Source organism: Lathamus discolor, chromosome 3 (assembly GCF_037157495.1).
Source record: "Lathamus discolor isolate bLatDis1 chromosome 3, bLatDis1.hap1, whole genome shotgun sequence".
Taxonomy (NCBI): Eukaryota; Metazoa; Chordata; class Aves; order Psittaciformes; family Psittacidae; genus Lathamus; species Lathamus discolor.
The window spans coordinates 127,074,787-127,096,139 of record NC_088886.1 but is presented as its reverse complement, the minus strand read 5'-3'; the positions used below and the strand labels follow the sequence as shown (position 1 = coordinate 127,096,139).

General features: G+C 37.9%; 1 protein-coding gene across 4 annotated transcripts in view; it reads left to right on the top strand.

Moving 5' to 3' along the window:
* MAP3K2 (mitogen-activated protein kinase kinase kinase 2) overlaps window positions 1-21,184 on the top strand; it is a 56,252-nt gene extending 35,068 nt beyond the window's left edge. For 3 of the 4 annotated variants that reach the window (XM_065671531.1, XM_065671532.1, XM_065671533.1), the window contains 8 exons: window positions 345-412; window positions 4,571-4,666; window positions 6,792-6,998; window positions 7,702-7,850; window positions 9,566-9,697; window positions 11,049-11,178; window positions 12,253-12,430; window positions 14,230-21,184. In XM_065671531.1, the coding sequence (XP_065527603.1) occupies window positions 345-412; window positions 4,571-4,666; window positions 6,792-6,998; window positions 7,702-7,850; window positions 9,566-9,697; window positions 11,049-11,178; window positions 12,253-12,430; window positions 14,230-14,455 (1,186 nt within the window). In that variant the 3' untranslated portion in view covers window positions 14,456-21,184. The remainder of the gene's footprint in view (window positions 1-344; window positions 413-4,570; window positions 4,667-6,791; window positions 6,999-7,701; window positions 7,851-9,565; window positions 9,698-11,048; window positions 11,179-12,252; window positions 12,431-14,229) is intronic. The other variant, XM_065671534.1, reaches the window with a different exon arrangement.
* Window positions 21,185-21,353: the final 169 nt, after the last annotated feature.

Below are 21,353 nucleotides of genomic sequence, written 5' to 3'. Positions count from 1 at the left end.
CAGTCTATATAACTGTTAGCCATAAAGGTGTTAAACACAACAGTGCTCCTTTGTGGCTTTACTTGTGATAATTCATGTTTTTACTAATACCATTGCTCATTAACAGTCTGTTGCTTTCTTACTACATTAAGCTCATCAAGCAAGCTTTTCCATTGTTACTGATCTTGAATTGTTATTGATACCTATTAGATTTGATTCTCAAAATTGGGTTCCACATTTGTAAACCAGTGCAGCAACTTGTATAGCAGCAATTTTTCATCAGTCATAAAGAATTTTGAAACAGTAAGATAAAATTAAGTACCAAATTAACCTTTTTTAGATACTGTGTGTTTTTATGCTTTCAGAGACAACTATCCCAAATCTCGGATGCCAAGAGCACAGAGCTATCCAGATAATCATCAGGAATTCTCAGGTAGGCAAAAATCACTGAATATACTATCCAGAATTATCCTTCTTGCAAATAAAGGCTTAGAAGGGAAGTTCACACTGAGAAGTACTGTATTACACAAACTTAATATGGTAGGAGAAAACAAAGTCACAGAATCCAATCCCAATGCACACAGTAAAATATATGATGAAATATAATATCTTCCAAATGTTTTTTTTGCTAGATTATGTGTAATATCACTGTTAGTGTGCAAAGTATTAACTGTGTGCTTCTCTGAAAAGAACAAATGATGCAGTGGGGCACACAACAGTTGTTAAACTGGACTGTAATATCCGTGTCGAAGTTTTGCACATAACCTTGGTTAACTTATTTAATTTTGAAGTGTTGTGGTTTAACCCCAGTAGGGAGCTAAGCACCACACAGCTGTATGCTTGCTCCCCTGCAGTGAGACAGGGGAGAGAATTGGAGGGTAAAAGTGAGAAAACTTGTAGGTTTAGATAAAGACAACTTAATAGGGAAAGCAAAGGCTGTGCATGCAAGCAAAACAAAACAAAGATTTCATTCACCATTTCCCATTGGCAGGCAGATGTTTAGCCATTTCCAGGAAAGCAGGACTTCATTACACCTAATGGTTGCTTAGGAAGGCAAACACCATTACTCTGAACATTCCCCCTTCCTGCTTCTTTCTCCCAGCTGTTATTGCTGAGCACAACCTTATGTGGTATGGAATATCCCTTGGCTCAGCTGGGGTCAGCTGTCCCAGTTGTCCCTTCCCAACTTCTTGTGCACCCCCAGCCTGCTCACGGGTGGGGTGGCGTGAGAAGCAAACAAACAAATAAAAAAAGCCTTGATGCTGTGTAAATATGGTTCAGCAATAACTAAAATATGTCTGTTATCAGTGCTGGTTTGGCCAGAAATCCAAAACATCGCACCATATAATATACTAAAAAGAAAACTATCCAGCCAAAACCAGTACATGGAGTCTTAATTTTCTCCTGTGTGAAATGAGGATGACTTTAAAATGTTCATGGCTTCTGTAATTGAAAGCACTGCAAAGTGAAAGGATGGAGAACTGTGTGCTGTGCCTATAAAATAATCATCACTAGTAATACTGTTTTCATATGATACTCTGGCTCGAGTCCAAGTTGTTGTGCGTGGTTCAGGATATGAAGTGCAATTGGTAACCCCAAAAGTGCTGTGAAGTGTCTCTCATGGACATGCTTTGCTATAGAATTTTGCTGTTGAACAGTAATTAGCTTCCAATGAATCTGGGGTGTGTTGTGGGGTTTGGTCCATTCCGTACTCTGTCTTCATATTTTGTTTATGAAGCTTTATCCAGGTAACTTTGTGATGGTGTGTTTTTAATTTTAAGGATTCTAGCGTGCTTAACAGATTGCACCACTTTTAAATGAAAATAAAAGCAAAACTATGTAAAAGAGGCATTTAGATGCCAGAGATAAATACCAATAAAGTTAAAAATGTCAAATTAGTTTGCCTTTGTTAATCTAGTTTATTTGTGTTTATTACAGTTACTTTTCTTATGAGATAATCTGGTATATTAACAATGGGATAGATAGTGCTCATTAATTCAACATTTATTCTCATGATTTGTTGTGAAAAAAAAGCAGAATAGCATATAGAGTCAGAAAAAAGGTCTGTCTGGCCTAGTCCTTCCTCCTGTCACAACCAGTACCAGGTTTCTGTAGAGAAGCGTGTCGTATTCTTTCCTCAGAATATATTCCTGGTCATGGGTAGCTTAAGGGTTCTGTAAATGCAAGATACTCTTCTCTGATTTGATGGATTTTTTTTTTTATTTTTTTTTCCCCTTGCACAGATTTTTTCAAGTCTCTGTTTCAACTTAGAATCATAGAATCATAGAATAGTTAAGGTTGGAAAGGACCTCAAGATCATCTAGTTCCAACCCGCCCGCCATAGGCAGGGACACCTCACACTAAACCATCCCACACAAGGCTTCGTCCACCCTGGCCTTGAACACTGCCAGGGATGGAGCACTCACAACCTCCCTGGGCAACCCATTCCAGTGGCTCACCACCATAACAGTAAAGAACTTCCTCCTTATATCCAATCTAAACTTAACCTGTTTAAGTTTTAACCCATTATGCCTTGTGCTGTCACTACAGTCCCTGACGAAGAGTCCCTCCCCAGCATCCCTATAGGCCCCCTTCAGATACTGGAAGGCTGCTATGAGGTCTCCACGCAGCCTTCTCTTCTCCAGGCTCAACAGCCCCAACTTTCTCAGCCTGTCTTCATACGGGAGGTGCTCCAGTCCCCTGATCATCCTCGTGGCCCTCCTCTGGACTTGTTCCAGCAGTTCCATGTCCTTTTTATGTTGAGGACACCAGAACTGCACACAATACTCCAGGTGAGGTCTCACCAGAGCAGAGTAGAGGGGCAGGATCACCTCCTTCGACCTGCTGGTCATGCTTTTTTTGATGCAGCCCAGGATACGGTTGGCTTTCTGGGCTGTGAGCGCACACTGCCGGCTCATGTTCATTTTCTCATCGACCAGCACCCCCAAGTCCTTCTCCGCAGGGCCGCTCTGAATCTCTTCTCTGCCCAACCTGTAGCTGTGCCTGGGATTGCTCCCACCCAGGTGCAGAACCTTGTACTTGTCCTGGTTGAACTTCATAAGGTTGGCATCATCCCACCTCGCAAGCATGTCAAGGTCCCTCTGGATGGCATCCCTTCCCTGCAGCGTATCAACCAAACCACACAGCTTGGTGTTATCGGCAAGGTTGCTGAGGGCACACTCAATCTCACTGTCCATGTCAGCGATGAAGATGTTAAACAAGACCGTTCCCAACACCAATCCCTGAGGGACACCACTCGTATAAACTTCTTCAGTCTCAACAGTATGTTGTGACAAGAAGTTGTGCAGCTTACTGCGTTTTATGAAGGAGTATGCGCCTTTGATTTTTTTATAATAGACTTTGTCTCCTTTTCTAGTCTAGCCAACATTTCTTATGGAGCAGCAATTTTGTATCTTTGATCATCTCTGTACTTCTAAATCTTTTTCAGTTTTACTAAATCCTTTGAAATGGAGTAGACCAAAACTTCGTTCAGTATATCTTAATGGTTTATAGCATTTAATTTGCTTCTTATCCAGTACAGGGAATTCAGCAGCTGCTTTACTGTAACTCTATCACAAAAAAAAAACCCAACAAACCAAAATCCCCTTTACACTAGCCTACATTGAATTTCATCTGCCATTTTAACATCAAGTCACATAGTCTCTTAAGGGCTTTCTGTAATTCTTCTGTTGGCTCCAAATGATTTTGTCACCTCAGTATTAATTGTTCTGTCCAGAGAATTGATGCATAATTAAATAGTGTGAATTGTAGCCAAGATTCTTGTGGAACAGTTCCAATAGAACTGTTGACAATTCACTCCCATCTTTTGGGCTTATCTTCAAACCAATTATTTATGCATGCGGGACTTTACCCTTCATCTTATGAATATTTTTCTCCTTCAATATTTTTTTTTAAAGGGAACCTGTTAAGTGCTTTTTTGCCATTCAGGCTTTGTTGACTCTCTTAACAATTATTCATGTTTATGTATATTCAAATTGTATTCATTGTAATGGCTTCTACCAATTTTCCTCGAGAAACTGTTTTTAAAACCAGAGCAATTAGGCATGCTGCAGTCCTCTAAATTCTTTCAAACAAGAGGTTAGAAACCACTTGATCTATTGAATTCTTGATCCTTTAGAACTTTTAGCTGAATGTCATTATAGTTCTTGTGATTTTTTTAGATTTGTGGCTTTTGTTCTGCAATATTTTTTTTCTTTGATTCTTAACTTGAAGCATATCCTTTCATATCTTCCACTATGTTTTAGTTTATAGAATAGTTAGGGTTGGAAAGGACCTTAAGATCATCTAGTTCCAACCCCCCTGCCATGGGCAGGGACACCTCACACTAAACCATCCCACCCAAGGCTTCATCCACCCTGGCCTTGAACACCACCAGGGATGGAGCACTCACAACCTCCCTGGGCAACCTATTCCGGTGCCTCACCCCCGTAACAGGAAAGAATTTTCTCCTTATCTCCAATCTAAACTTCCCCTGTTTAAGTTTTAACCCGAAATATATAATATCAAACTGATCAATTTAACATGCTTTTGTCACATTTAAAATTTTGAAATGTATCTTTTTATTTTCTAGTAGAGTATGATATTCCAATATTTGAGAAATTTGGAAAGGGGGGGACTTATCCCCGAAGATACCATATTTCATACAATCAGCAAGACTACAATGATGGTAAGTGTGAATATTATAGGAGTTCTACTTTATTAATTTGTTTTCTTTCTTAATCTCTTAAAATTGTAAAATCTTAATGCATGAAAAAATTGGAGAAATTAAAGATTAATTATTCCCCCAAACTCACTTGCTCATATTCTTATGACTGATAGAGCTCCTGAGCAGACTTAACCTCTGGTAAAGTTACAGATTACAGAATTCATGACTCATGCACAGCTATCAAAATGTGCATGCCCAAAGACAGAGAACAAGTCATCCAGTATAAGCTTTTGACCTTTGTGGCACACACCCCTGCCCCTTTTCTATTCTTGTAGTGGCCAAATCCTGGTAGATGGCTCTAGCTGAGGCTTTTCTCATGGCCAGTTTATGTATAGCATAGGATATAACTCAGTATGTAACAGTCATGTTATTACATTCCAGAATGATACTTAACTTTTTTTTTCATAGTCACCATACTGACTGCTGTTCAGTCTCTGGTCCCTTATAGCTCCTATATCTTTTATTTTGTTCCTTTTCCTTTTCTACATGACTTTTAACCAACCAATTACTTTATACTTTGTGGTTTCTGTATTTGATTTCTCTTTTTATGTATGTTGTACTGCCTTACTGAATTTCATCTTGTGGATTTCTGAATCATCTCCAACTTACTAACATCATCATAAATTTTGATTTTTATCTTTAAGTAGACTTCCAGCCATACCTCACTTGATTTCATCTGCAATATTTCAATGTATTGTGTTCATCATATATACATCATCAGTTAAAATAGCATATGGAAGTGGACAGAAGGTAAACTGCTGTGGATGTCCACTTAAATGATCTTCCTCTCTGAGAAATAACTGATAACTGATCTGAATGTCTTGGATATACTCTACATAGTAAACCGGTCTATGCAAAACTTCAGTAGTTAGCTTATGAGAATGTCCTAATGAAAAGGGGAAATTGGATTAGCTACATATGACAAACAAATTAAGGCTGGTTTATCACCTTATCTTCTCAGTGGTTTATAAAACTGCTTAATTTGTTTGCATATCTTTCTTGGAATTTAAATCGGCTAGACTAGTATATAAGTCTACATCTGTTTTTTAAAGATATTTTATCTGCCTTCTTCAGCTCCCCTGGGAACATCTTTTCTAGTGTAATACCTAATGAATCAGAGAGTACTTCAGCTGGTTTTGAGTTCTGTAGGATCAAACTTCATCAGGACACGCTAACCTAAAACTGTTAGTGTTATCCAAATAAGTTTACATGAATTGTGTTAGTTATCTGGTTGTAATTATCATTTTAGAAGATCAGTGCCCCCCCCCTTTTTTGTTTTTTTGTTTTGTCCTAATGCTGTAGCTATCTCTGAATTATGCATTGTTTGTGATTTCTATACATATATATATATATGTATGTATGTATGTATGGTCTTCCTGTTGATTCCATGTGTAGGTCTTTCTCTGCATTCAGTTTTTTCTAGCTTACAGGATGAAGATGCCAGCCTGGGCACCACTGGAATGTAAACAAATATCTCTCTCTCCTATTTATCAAGGGAGTTGTATGTCTTAATAGAGCAATAGAAATAGAGGCAGGGCATGCTCCTTTTTCTTCTCACAGCCCTCTTGGTTTGTGAAGCACATTGATCATGTTTCAGAACAGTTCCAGAATTTGGTCCGAATTTCAGTCACTTAAATGTAAACCAGTTCTTGTTTCAGTCTAATTCTTAGATACATCTGTAGTGAATGTTTGTTTTTGTCTAGGTGGACAGTTAAACCAGTAAATTTCATGATCATTACATCATAGAATAGTTAGGGTTGGAAAGGACCTTAAGATCATCTAGTTCCAACCCCCTGTCATGTGCAGGGACACCACACACTAAAGCACCCAAGACTGTCCAGCCTGGCCTTGAACACTGCTAGGGATGGAGCATTTATCACTTCCTTGGGCAACCTGTTCCAGTGCCTCACCACCCTCACAGTAAAGAACTTCCTCCTTATATCTAACTTAAACTTCCCCTGTTCAATATAATATGCTGCAGAAGATCTGAACTGCATTATGTGGAATTCATAAAATATTCCATACACCTATTGCGTAGCAGTGGTTTTTGTAGTGTAACATTAGTATTCTTTGTATATCATTGAAGGTCGTAAAACTTTTCCAAGAGCCAGAAGGACTCAGGGGAATAGCTTCCGATCACCAGTTAGTTTCAGTCCCACTGATCACTCACTGAGCACCAGTAGTGGAAGCAGCGTCTTTACACCGGAATATGAAGATAATCGAATGAGGAGGAGAGGAAGTGACATAGACAATCCTACCTTGTCAGTCATGGACATCAGCCCACCCAGTCGCTGTAAGTTAAAGCATTTTGTGAACTCAGCTGTTAAGCTCTCTTACCTTTCAAGTATATAATGTCAAAACTGTCATCAAAATATGTGTAATTGAATGTTTTTGTCTCTCTAATAGGGAAAAAGTCAAGACTGTATGCTCAGCAGGTTTTTTGTTGCTTACTGTGCCAACCTTCATGCAGATTTTCACATGGAAATTGTATCTGTAACAACAAAACACTCTAAAACATTTCTGATTATTTGTTAGACTCTTGAGGGCCTGAAAAGGGTTATCTAGATTGTAGTTACTATTCATTTTTGCAGATGTTGTTCACGTCTTCTGATAAACTGTAGGCCTTAAGTGGTACTGGTTTATACCTGTGGTGGCATTTCAGGAGCAAATTTACTTTGTGATGACTTCAGTAGCTGGTACATTTTAATCATGCCTCGATTCTTTTTAAATTGTTACTAAGTTATTTAACATGCTTTTCTGTTTTAAGCATGTCTATCTCTAGAACCAAGTATTTTGTGAATAAATTTAAGTAGCTTGTGTTTTCCATCTTACAGGAAGGTTTATGGATCTTTAACTTAATTGGGAAGTTTTAGGACACATAGTTTCTGTTGTTGAAAATGTAGTCTTTTAAAAAATTATTTTCTGTGTATTCCAGTTTTTCTCGATCAGCTGAATAACAGGCTCATTTGAAAACAAAAACATACTTATATTTTCAGCACCACGAGCTCCAACTAACTGGAGACTTGGTAAGCTGCTGGGTCAAGGTGCATTTGGCAGAGTATATCTGTGTTATGATGCTGATACCGGAAGAGAACTGGCTGTTAAACAAGTTCAGTTTGATCCTGATAGTCCAGAAACCAGCAAGGTAAGCGATACCAAAGAGAGTTTGCGAAGAGCTTCTGCTGAAGTGGTGTGTTCTAAACTAGGCTGATGTTACTTTTCTTGAACAGCCTGATGTTTTAAAACATGTGTTTTCATGTCCTTGTCAGTAATCCTGTTTTGTAGGTACTTAAAAGAATTAGTTTGGTTAGCTGATTTTAAGGTTGCATCCCATTTTTTTTGTTTTCATTTTCAGACATATCCTTTATACAGTAAACATACGTATCTTAATTTGGTGTAGTCTCAGCCTTTGGAACTAAACAATTATTAGCAAGTGTGCTCTGAAATAGGTAATTATTTATGCGTACAGGAATTGGAACCAGTTCCACTTAGAAGCAGAAAAATCTGTACTAATTTAAGCATTCCCAAATATAAATTCTCATGGATATTTTTTTGGCTTTGAAGACAGTTTGAAATTTTTATCTTTTGGGGGGGATTGTTTAATTGCTTTTTTGCTTGTTTTTTTTGTTTGGTTTTTTGAACGTTGGGCATCAGGGGAAGTTACTGTTACTTGCTGTATTTCTTCTTGAACAGCAAAAGTTTCATTGACAGTTTATTTTCGCTATAAAATGAAACTTGTCCTTCTTTAAATACTGGACACTTGAGGAAAGAAACTGTTTTAAAGTAGCAGTGATCTTCTATGTCTTTTTTCCCAAACTGTACTTGCTGCTTTCAACAGGATGGAAAAAGAATTACTAACTTCCTGCATTAGGACTGCGTTCTGCACTGTGGAGAGCAAGGCCAGGGAAACAATGGGTGTAAGCATGACTACAGAATTGAATAGCTGCCAGTTACAGTTGCTGCTACTAGTGATGTAGGATCGATGGAAAAAAAGACAAGAATCATTTGTGCTGTAGATTTTAGTTGCTGTTGTTGCTACATCTTTAAAATGTAGCAGAAACACTGATTATGCTTCGAAGTGTTAAATATAAAATACTGTAGTCTGTCCTGTAGCAGCAGTTTTGTGACCTCTGTTGTCATAGCATTTTGTAGTATGTGCCTTTTGGTATCAAAAAATATTTTTCTTCTAACCTCAGAAGAGCAAGTTTTGGTGAAAGACTTGTAGGTGAAATTTGGAATCCAGTCAAGATTGAATTCATGGGTTAGTGTTTTTCCAGTATCTTAATACACAGGCCATTCAAATATCTTTCTGTTTGCAAAAGTTTTAATATTTCGGATAGCTCTAGGGAAAGCACTGTATGCGTTGATGTTGTTCTTTGTTGTATGTCATTATCACAGTGCTTCAAAGGCATTTTTAGAGCATAGTCTGTCATCCTGGAAAAGTCAAGAATTAATGCTAATTATTGCATTACAAAGGTATAAAGATTTTTTTATTTATTTTTTTTTGTACCCACTTGGAGGATTGTGACATTTTGCATAATGATCACTTCCTGCACATAGTGGTACCTGCTATGCTCTGAAACAAATGTACCTTCAAAACCAGAGAAACATTGGTGTAACACCAAAATCATCTTGAAGTCAGTTTATAGAAAAGCCATAGCTTTTATTTCCTTCAATCTAACAGTTACATTTTCTTACTATAAGCTGTATAAACTTTACATAACCTACAAGACTTTTTTTCTTAGTTTGCATAAACCTCCAGTCATGCTTTAAAAAAAAACAAACAAACCAACCCACAAATCCAGAACATTACTATTCCTGTGTGAAACTTGGTAAATCTTGTCCGCTTTTTCCTTTTAGGAAGTAAATGCACTTGAATGTGAAATTCAGTTGCTGAAAAATCTGCTGCATGAAAGAATTGTTCAGTATTACGGCTTCTTGAGAGATCCACCAGAAAGAACACTCTCTATATTCATGGAATATATGCCTGGGGTAAGCAAGAGAGACTGTTCACTTCAGCCATCATTACTACACAGTGTGACAAGCACCCAAGTAGACAGCTTTTGCAGTAGCGCACATAGATATTAAAGAAATGTCCAAGTTAAAAACAGTACCCAAAGATGGGTGCTGACAAGAGTTTGCAGTGGCTGACATTATCTGTTGCTTGTTTGGGGTTTCAGAGTTAGAGTGGTTTGTACAAAAGTTCTTTGTGTTTGATTTTTGGCATAAGACGTGCCTGGCAACATCTTTGAAAAACAGTGTTATCATTAATGAACTCACGAATCTTCCTGAATTTTCATGTTCCTCCTTGCTGTTGCAAAGTCACCTTGTGAAGTGCTCAGTTATTTAAAAAAAACCCAAAAACAAAAACCAAAAAGAAGCTAAGATGGATGTGGGAATAAGTGCATACAGAAAATAATCTTGGTGCTTGCTTTCTGTGGGGCATTCAGGTACAGCTGAATGATTCTTCTACTCTTTTGTTAAGAAATGTAGTCAGGTCAGAAAACTGTAGATTTTCATTTTCTCACCAGGTGGGGGCAGCAGAGCTAAATAAAATGTGCTTGTATAAAAACAGACTATTTCTGCAAAGTTACAGCATTTACTTTACTGTGACACTTCACAGAACAGTGGCAGTGGGGGGGGTTGGTGGTGAAAGTGAGTTGGAGGGGTTTTTTTGTTTCTTTTTTGGAGTTTTTTAGCTGAGTTTTGCACTTTTAGGGGGGCCTTGTTGAATTTTTCTGAGATTTTGAGGACTGTCACAGAAGTAATTTTCTGAGGTTTGGAGGACTGTTACACACTTCGTAACTGTGTAACAAAGCCAAGTTATACAAAACAGTTACAAAAACATTATTTTTTTATTTAATGTTATTTTAAGTCAAGACTTTCTTACCTTTTAATTTTTACATACAGCACCATCTTCCAGCATTTGGTATTTTTGTCAATCTTTTTTTTCCCTGAGTATAAACTAACCAGAATGAATGGTGTGTGTTCTGTTCAACCTGAACATCACCATTTAACCATCAAAAAATTAGAGTGGTATTTAAGTGAAAGTGCTGTTCTTTTTCGGTACATCGTACTGGAACTATTCAGCTGCTTGACAGTTTTAAAGCTAATAGGTTAGCATTTCAGTATATGAATTCTGTGTCCAGCCTTTTGTTTTGTCAAAGTGTGTATTTTTCTCAGTGGAGATAAAACTTTATCTGTGCTTATAAGTCAGTCTAGAGAAGTACTGCAACTTTAAGTGTCTGCATTTCAGGCATAAATTTCATTGAAGTTCAGCCATAGTATCAGCCCACTTGTGATTCTAGAAATGTTAGTGCTTTATACTTCTTGTTTGCCATAGGGTTCCATCAAAGACCAACTGAAATCATACGGAGCACTCACAGAGAATGTGACTCGTAAATATACGCGGCAGATTTTGGAAGGAGTTCACTATTTGCACAGTAATATGATTGTCCATCGGGATATTAAAGGTAATGACAGTTCTATGCACAGTTCAGTGCTCTGTGCTACAGATTCTGTACCAGTTTTGTGTGAAGCACTAAAATGTGTAAGTTTGAAATGTCAAAAGACTGATTTAAAATCAATAAGGTTGCTTTCCATCATTTTTTCTTGTCACTGTTGTATCCTGAAGGGGGAATATAAGCATCTTTGTGATGTTTTAGCAGACTTCTGGCAATGCTTCTGTGGCGTCTGTCTGCAAAACAATCATAATAGATTTCTTTCTAGTTTTACTTTAATATTAATAGTTTTGAACATAGCAAAGGATGTCATTGCAAATAGAATGTGCAGAGGAAAGCATCATGATTTGAAAGCTTATTTTTACAGAGTTTTGTTTCATCAATTATATAGAAGTTACCAAACACTTCACTGGTACAGGAAATGACTGCAGAGGTGACTTGCCTGGTCAAATGACTCGGATTTCTTCTATTTACTTGACAGGAAACCTGCGGAAACAGACATTTTTACTTTCTGCAGATAGATAGGTACAAGATGGCTTGTATATGCAAATTTATAAATATGTAGAGAGATGGTGATGTGCCAAATAGGTTCACTGAGCACAATGTTGTGGTATTCCCTAAAACTTTTAGTTTTCCTGTTGCTCTTTATCAATAATGTTGTGTTCCAAAAAAAGTTGAGCTATCATTGTCAGTTTGTACATACTTATGTGCATAAGTGTTCTGAAAAAAACTATGAGACAGCCTGAGGTTTTGCTTTAATGTAGAATGAAGACATTTTCAGTTGTGAGATTTCTTTCCTGTTGCTTTTTATTTCTCTTGTATAACACATTCCTGATTTTGTCAGGAAGGCTTTACAAAGTGACTAGTACTTCCCAGAAAAGGCCTAGGATGCAAAGCTGTGTGTACCGTTATTTTCTGAACCTCGGAATAGAGTAATAGGAATGAGCAGAGAATGTAAATTCTCTGGTTTGAAATACTAGGCTGATCTTGCATTGTATCACTGCATCCAAACTTTTGCTACCATTTCCCACACTGAAATGCTAATGTGCCTTTCATGAATGTGACGCTGTGATCCTTTCCTTCCAGGAGCAAATATTCTGCGAGATTCAGCAGGCAATGTGAAGCTCGGTGACTTTGGTGCCAGCAAACGACTGCAGACTATCTGTCTCTCTGGCACAGGAATGAAGTCTGTCACAGGAACTCCATACTGGATGAGTCCAGAAGTTATTAGTGGAGAAGGGTACGGCAGAAAAGCAGACATCTGGTATGTTAAAAAGGAAATAATTCTCTTCTGAATAATGTCATTTCAGAATGGTCACTTTTTCGAGTGTGTAGGTGTTTGTTATCTGAAGTTGGAGCGTTTTGTGCTGGGGTTTGAGCTGAAGAAGGTGGCAAGTATGAACACTTAGTGTCATGGGGTATTTGGAGAGTGTAACACTGAAATCTGGGTTTTTTTCATTTGGCAATTTCTTGGCCCATCAATTTAAACAACATAAAATAATCCTTTGAACCAGTCCTGCATGAAGTTAGGATTACCAAACTGCAGGTCCTGGAGAGGTACTGGGTGAAAGCAACATGGGAAGCTTTGAAGCACCAGTTAAGTCAGTGGCCTGTAATGAAATTTCATCACTGAAATACCTTTGATGCAAGGCAGCAAATGAAATGCAGGCCCTTTAAAAAATGAGCACATAAGAATGAATTTACCAGATTTAAATGGGAAGTATAAAAAAATAATTTGGTTTAAGTTGTTATTAAATACTTGAGAATTAAGAGGGAAAGGTAATTTAAAAAAATGGATGCTTGTGATACACTGTGTAATATGACATAGTCTAACATAGGTCCAGCCCAGTGGACAGACAATTTTAGTGATTAGATTCCTTGCACTGCAGGTGATCTGTGAACACACAGAATAATGGCTAGGTAACAGCAGAGATGCAGTCGTAATACTTTGTTTAAAAAAGAACCATATTTTATCCAACCAATGGCAATACTTTAAATATCAGGGAACTTAATTTAGCCTACTTCAGATCACTTATTCCAGTATAGCAGAATAATTACTGTTAGAACAGCCTTATAGATTTCAGGCAGTTGACCTGTTCAATATTGAAGTATTTGTACCAAGCTTAATAGATGTTTCTGTGATAGAGAAAAATTCTTGTTTAAACTAAGATAAAATACTGAAGTTTGACTTCAGACAGTCAGAAATCCTGTTGTGTAAATAAATGTACCTCTGTCTAACCGTAAACTTCTTGCAAGCACATTAGTAAAACATAAAACTTCATGAAAAATGGGAAATTATTACAGCTATCTATTTTGCAGTATCATTTGCTTGTTATTGGAAGAGGCTGATCTTGCAGGACTTAAGGAACAAAAGTTTTCTGGCCACATGTGTATCTTTCTGCTTTCCTAAATCCTTTAAACATAAGCTTTGTATACAAAGATTGTTCAGGATCTTAACGTTTTGTTTGGCAATTTAAGTGTATTTTTAGTGTCCTTAACTAGCAGAGGAAGGTACCACTAAAGTATGCTTTTCAACTTTTGAAGTGCCATGTTATGTTTGCACATTACTCATGCATTTTTAAGGAGCTAGCAATATATACAGCATACTCAAAGCATTCCTGTTGCTTTGCATTTCCATTAGGCCTTAAAGAGAACAAAAGCTTTCAAGTGCGTCCAAATCCTGCAGGTGTCTGAAGAGCTGGGGGTCACAGGTTGTGCAGCACTGGTGGCCTGCATCAGCCTGCTGAGCACTGAATAGTGCAGTGCCATAACACAGTTGGTATTGCCTAGATAAATATCTGATTACCTCTTCCTTGAGGTAGCAGCTTTTTGCCCAGTGAAATAATAAAGTGAGGATGTAGGTAGTGATGTGTGTAGCTTTAAGATAGAGCATATAGCTATACATGCAGGTTTTTTAGAGCTGTTTTCCACTAAAGCTGCTCTGTAGAGTTAAGTGGACACTACTTACCTGGGGTATTTTAGTCACGTTCTGCTATTTCTTTGTTTTCCTAGAAGGACATGACTCTGTTGTAACCTGCTGTTTCACTTCTGCCTCTGTTTCAGGAGCGTAGGTTGTACAGTGGTAGAAATGCTCACAGAGAAGCCACCGTGGGCAGAGTTCGAAGCAATGGCTGCCATCTTTAAAATTGCCACTCAGCCCACCAACCCCCAGCTACCACCTCATGTCTCCGACCATGCTCGGGATTTCCTGAAACGGATTTTTATCGAGGCCAAGCTGCGACCATTTGCAGATGAACTGCTAAGACACACGTTTGCACACTATCACTAACAGCCTGCCTCAACTCAGCTTGCATCTACTGCATTTATTTTCTATTTGACTGCACTTTTACTTTTATTTTTTACAAAAAAAAAGGAGAAAAAAAGACAAGAGAGAATTTTTCTCTTGAATCTTTGTTTCACTTAGATTGTAAACAATCTAAATTTTGTATCTAAGATGAGAATCTTCTCTCCTCAGCTCCCACCAGGACTAGAACTTTTTGTTTCTATGATGTACTGATGTGGTTCATGTAGATAAAGCACTTTAGTACATATTTGTTCCTTATTTAACGAGGAAAAAAAAGACAAATGCTTGGACAGTCAGGAACTGTGTGACTTTTTCTGACACCGCTGACTGACTCAGGGTGCAGGGAAAAACAGACATGCAGCTAAAGGACAGAAGGTTACTTCTCTGTGATTCTTCTTTACATTGTAGGTACTTGTGGCAGAGAGTTCTAAGTTCTTATTATATTTTAGCAGTTTAATCAGTTTCTGGATTTTACAGTTGAAGTTGGAACACGCAGTTCTGAGAGTTAATGATAAAGCTAGAACTTGGAACTCTTTGTACACCAGCGTGTCTAATCGGTACTTCTATGTGACCAAAAGAAAATAACAAAAATAGAACTCAACACAGATGTACTAGTTTGAGGTTTTGGTGTAGAACTATTGTACTCTCTTAATAGGAAAATAACTACAGGCAAAGAGATTATAGAACCAGACTCTTCAGAACTACTATACTGCAGGGGGGAAATTTCAATAATAGACAAGGGTCAGCTGTTGGATGTAAATAATTAGGAGAATGCCTCCTGCTGTATCTGCCAAAGAGAACCTCTGTTGCATAAGCTTGGAGGGCGACGGTTACCTTAGATAAGGAAAAACAGTGACGTTGAGAATCAGGTCTCCTCCACAATCCCATGAATAGCTGGAGGGGGAGTGACTAATCCTTGTGCAGTATATGAGTTACTTGAGTCAGAATGAGCTATAAGAAATGTTTTCAAAGCTGTTGAGAGGCGCTAGCATGGAATGTATGTCAACATCAAGTGCCTGAATAATACAAAATTCTTCCCATTATGCACTAAAAAACCTGTTTTAGTAACACAGTCCAGTCATCTGGGATGTGTTGAAAATTCCTGAAACAATTAAACATCTTTAACACCAGGAATAAATCACTGAGAAAGACAACACTCCATTTCCATTTTTAATGAGGTAGCGATGTTAAATCCACATAAATAAGGAGGCACAGCACAAAGACTGTATGAAGAATAATCCAAAAGTGCAAAGAGGGCCAGCAACTAAATAACATGTGATTACTCCAGCCTGATAATCCAGATGATTGGTGTTTGTTGGATTTCCAGCTGTCATAAAAAGTACATTAATCACTTTTTCCATTGCTGAAAGAGTATAATAAAAGAACAAAAGTAAAACTCTGAAATACTGCTTCTCAATTGAGAAGTCCAGGTACTGATCAGGTGTAGAATGACTGACTTTTCATAACAGAGAAGTCGAACTCCCATAGCTTTGTAGGAGAACACAACACAAATAATTTAAAGGGTATTTGGAAATAAACTGTTGGACTACAGAACTGAAATACTGTATACTGTTTTGGATGATTCATTACTTGCTTTTGCTGTTTAGTGAAGGCAGAGCAGGCTGGTACTGTGAACCATATCCATGCTGACAAGGCTCTACCTGTTTGGCATCTTTAGAGGACTATCAGAATTATGAAGTGCATGGAGATAGAAGAAGCAGCCTTACTCATTCCCATGGTAGCTCACTCATGAGATTTCCAAATTCATGCTGCTAACTTCCATATTTTTTATCAGAGCATAAGCAGGAGTATGGCTTTATCCTAATCACTTTTACCTGTAGTGGAGCAAGAATGACTTCGTTTGAGTCCATCATCTCTCCTGTGACTGAGGGCAGTGGCTTCTTTGGCTTATATGAGTATTTTGCCCAGCACTTAGAATTTTCTCAGTCAAGGTACGCAACTGTGCAAGGTTTTCTGAGCATGGGAAGAACTAGCCAAGCCAGGGAAGGTTTAGAAGACTGAAGGAAAAAGGAAAGTCAGTTTGTACTGACTTTTTTTTTTTTAGTCACTTCTCTGTCACTAGATCAAAGCTATGGAAGCAGCTTTCGAGAAGAACTGATACGTACTCTGCTGTAAAGGACCTTTGCTTTATAAGCAAAATTTAGTGACAGCAGGGGTGTAGAGCATAATAGTTTATGTAGGTAATTTAAATATCATCAAAATGACTGGTTTCAAACAGATAAAGAAGGTACCAAAACCAAGATGAAAAATGTATATAAAAATCAGTATTGGACAGTGATACCTGAAAAGGTAAGGAAATTTTCTATTACCAAAAAGGACATTAAAGGGAAAATGTAACCAGGTTTATCTGTAGCATTCATAACATTTAAATACACTATTCTAAAATGAAACTGCACTCTCTGAAGCTTGACAATTTTCAGAATCTAGTTTTCTTATAATGTGTCCTTTCTGTGAGGCAGTGCTGGCTGATGTATATTGCAATATCACTTCCTTGTTGGGATTTTTTAATTACTGAATAATCAAGTTTGCTGCTTTTGTGCCTTTTTGAAAAAATGGCATTCAGTCATGACAACGGTAAGCATTTTGGAGCCAGGAAAAAGAGAATTGTCAGAAGGCATTTTCCTTCATTTCTTTGCCACATCAGAAAGCTGCCATCGTAGAATGCTTCTTAAATGAAGATGCTATTTGCCAGTTAAAGTGATTTTAGTAAAAATTTATTAATTTAACCAAGATTAGGCTTGAGCTGTTGTTTTTTTTCACCCAATGGAGATTTTGTCTGCTGGCTTAAGCAACTTACAGTATATTAGATAGATATTAACATAAATATTTTGAGCTAGAAATAATTATGAAGCTAAATCAGACTTTTAGCAAAAGGCTAGCCTAGTATGCATCCCTTATTTGGGGTAATGCAGTAAAACAAGCTGCAGTACCTGACGTAGTACCTCTGTATGCAGTGTCCGTAGAACGCTTACATTGGCTACTGATAATGAACAAATGCTAGTTCTAGAGCCTGAGAGAACTTGAGAGGGTGCATGGAACTGCATATTTAAACTTCCAGTTTAAATCCCTGCTCACAACTTCTTGTATCTTACTGACAAAGATACCAGCATTTCTGAATTGTGAATTATTCTTGATGTTGGATCCAATGACTAGAAAATGCCAGTGAAAACAATACCACTGCAGGGTGTTTTGCATTCCTGTAAGTGCCACGATGAAGCAGTTCTTTCAGTCAAGAAGGACAGAGGTTCCCAGTGAGTATGCATATCTTCAACACTTACTTACTGGCCAAAGAATTTTGTTATTCTGTCTGTTGCATGTATGAAGGTAACAACAGTTGAACTGCTTCTCTATTATGGTTTAATGGTGTAACTAACAGACCCGTTAAAGCACGACTGAAAGTTTCAGTTGTGTTAGAGCAAGTTGTGTATTTTTAATCTGTGTGATAGAAATATCCGTGTGGGATCATAAAAAGGTATGGATCCAATAACTGCAAAGTTAAATTGGCCTAGTCTTTTTTCCTTGACAGTTTTAGTCTTAAAATTTGGAGTTACAATTTTATTTGTAGCTAAACAGTCCTTTCAGTATAACAACACAAAAATGTCCTTTTGTTGGTTTTTCTTTTTTTTTTAGCTAGTGCCTTTTTATCTGTATGCCTTAATTTTGTTCGTATTTGAACACCATAGTGAAATATGTCATACAATTCCGCATCACCAAAGAGTCTTAGAATATGGGCACTTTTACCCAAAGTACCCAAACCAGAATCTGCCAGACTACATTGAAAAGTGTGCTTTAGTTAGAGCCTGCAGCACACGTTTACATTCAGAACTTTAAAAAGTGATTTTTTGAGCACTTCCTGAGGGCTTCCTGTGCTAACACAGGTTTTGTATTTGTGGTTTGGACATTGTACACTGGCGCGCATACCAGAAAAGAAAATACAAAACCAGAAATACTGTTAGAGCCAAGATTTAGCTTCCTAGCTCTGGGTACTAGGCTCTGGGTTTACTTTAGAAATTGCAGGAGCAATTGCAACAGACTTGGAGTTATAGTTGGTACATTTGTAAACGTGGTACTGAATTAAAAGCTGTTTACTTTCAACACACAAGATATAATATGTCTAGCGAATCAGCAGGTTTCTCAGTGAAGCTACCACTGTGCCCATGACATTCTTTCCTGTGCCTTTTGGGTAAATCTAACCTGCCGTTGTCTTGACTGAAAACCTTGTAGCACCTGTAGGTACAGTGCAGTACAGCAAGCCATTCTTTGGGACAACACAGAGCAATGTCTAACCGCAGCTTCGGAGACTTGAGCAAATTGGTCAGATCTACAGTTATTTATAACTGATTTCTTACTTTTTTAATCTTGAAAGTCTTTGTCACGCATCTAGAAGAGCATAATGTGTGTGCTTGAATGTAAGTCCCTATGGTGTTTCTGGAAAAGCAGAAGTATTACTGCCAGTATCATTTCTTCTTGCTGGTAACTTGCTGTCTTGTGTCAATAACAAGTCTGCAGTGTAAAATCACATACAATTACCAAAGCTTTTCTATCCCCATATGCATATAGCCAGAAGTGATGTTTCATGAATTAGTACTGTTACTTAGAGATACATGTATATCCATCAGAAAGCTACTGCTGATTAAAGCAGGTACTAGTAAAAAGTGATAGACACTGCCCATATTTAAGAGATTTGGGTGTTTGTAGTCGCTGTTTTGATGTGCAAAATTCATGCCAGCATTAAAATGAAGAGTTTTCTTTTTAAAACTCTTAATCTTACTATTGTCATTTTAAAATTAGCGCATAAGCTTGGTGGCTAGACCTGGTGACTTTTGCAACCGGGTTTGAGCTTTGAGGCATTCAAGGAACACCACGAAGATAAGTAGATTTGTGACCTGAGCTGCTCCATGTACCATAGTGAGAACATTTCAGAGCTACTGGGGAGCAGTCTGTTTGACCTTACGGCAATATGTCACCCACAGCTACCTGGGTGTCAATGCTGCCTTCAGGAGGAGCCACAAATGCACACCAGTGGGGGCAGGCAGAAATGCCACCAACCCAGGGTTTCTGAATCAAAATCCTCAATCAGAACCAAAGGAGCTCCTTTCTCTCTTTATTCCCCCCACTTGGTTTGCATGGGTTTTCTCTCTAGTTGGCATAACTTTGGTACTGCATAGGTGGTGGCCACTAACAGCTCCTGAATCAGGTGCAAGTTCACTCAGAGCTTTATACCAGGGCCCTGTCACTTGAACCCAGGTTGCTGCAGCTTCCTGCTTGCTGGAGTAACCCTTGGGTTTTCCCTGGCAATACACATACATGTGTGCTTGAGGGGTCAATGGGATGGAGGAAATGAGCTTCCTCATGTTTCAGAGCACCGATGCTAGCAGGCATGCTTCGTCTAGGTCTTAGTTTTTATAAACTTATTTTAAAGGGAGAGGAACTGGATAAAAACACATTAAAATTTTATCTTATGGTTCAGCCCTTACATTTAGGCCACTGATGAGGATTGGAGGTCAGGGTCTTCTGGAGAGAGAGAAGGGAAAGGATACTCTTAACTCCAGAGTGCATAGTCATAGGAAATATTTCAGAGGTTTTTCATGTCTTTCTCCCCAAAACTAGATGATCCTTTTTCCCAGAGGTTATATAATGTGGATTTAAAAACAAGGATTGCATTTTCTTTTCCGAGCAGGCGTTAGATTGTCGGTTCCGTAGTGTTTGTTTCTCATTAATAGCAGTAAAAAAGGTGGTGTCCTCCTAAAATTGGAACAGTTTATTAAAGCCTAGTGTCTGTCATCTCAGGCCTCGCAGGAGTCGTGTAATGGAGTATCACTGTAAATACGTGGAGGAGACTTAGATGAATTGGAACGTAGGCTTTTAGTTTTCATGAAGCTATGAATAAAAATTTGTAAATTTTCTCTTGATCTAATGTACATTTTTATGTAGCCATTAAATTCTCTATTTAATCTATCAGTTTCTCACTGTAAATGTTTTTACTCTCAGTTGAATGCTGGGCACAGTTTGTAATGTATGTACACAAAGGTGTTTTTTTCTATCAACGTTGACTTTTTTGCACATTTTTGGAGATATTTAATTTGTACACTGATTTAATACTCTGACCAACTGTTGATGGGTGTATGGGAATCACGTGTGCGTGCAATGTACTACTGTCTGGATGTATGGGGTTTTTTATTACTTTTGAGATGTTGCTACCAGTAACTGCACTGCTGTTGCTGCTTTACATGGAATATCTTGTGTATAAAAAAAAAACAACAAAAAAAAAGATAAATACAATTAAAAAAATAGCCTATGGTTATCTTGGTTGAGGAACTCAGGAGTTGAGTATTGCTTGCTAGTTCCATTTGTCCAGCAACCTGCCAAACTGAGAAACAAACAGACCCCCTTGTAATTCTGTGTATGCATTGAATGTGTGTGTGTATATATGTATCTCCCAGTAATCTTATTCCACAATTTCATTTCTACATTTTTATGAACTTGTTTTTTAAGGGTACTATGTTTAGTTAGAATAATTAAAATATATAAAAGCTTTGAGAGATGATTTACTAGATAAATATATTTTCAGCTGGCTGATGTTCAAAATATTTTTTTAATTTTTGTTTTTAACCATTCGAAATGTATTTGTATTTCCAAGATCAGACACGAATTGTACTTAGAAATCTATTAAAACACTCTGTAGGGACAACAGTGTCATTTCTCTTTTCAGAGTTGTGTGCTGCACAGCGATGCGGGATCTCAGGAGGGGCTTTTTTACTTGAAGTGCGGCAGCCTGTAGTGTTAGCTATCAATTACTTCATCCCTCTTCTCCCCGCAGGACCGGAGTCACAGTTTGCCCGCCCGCCTGCGCGTCCCCCGC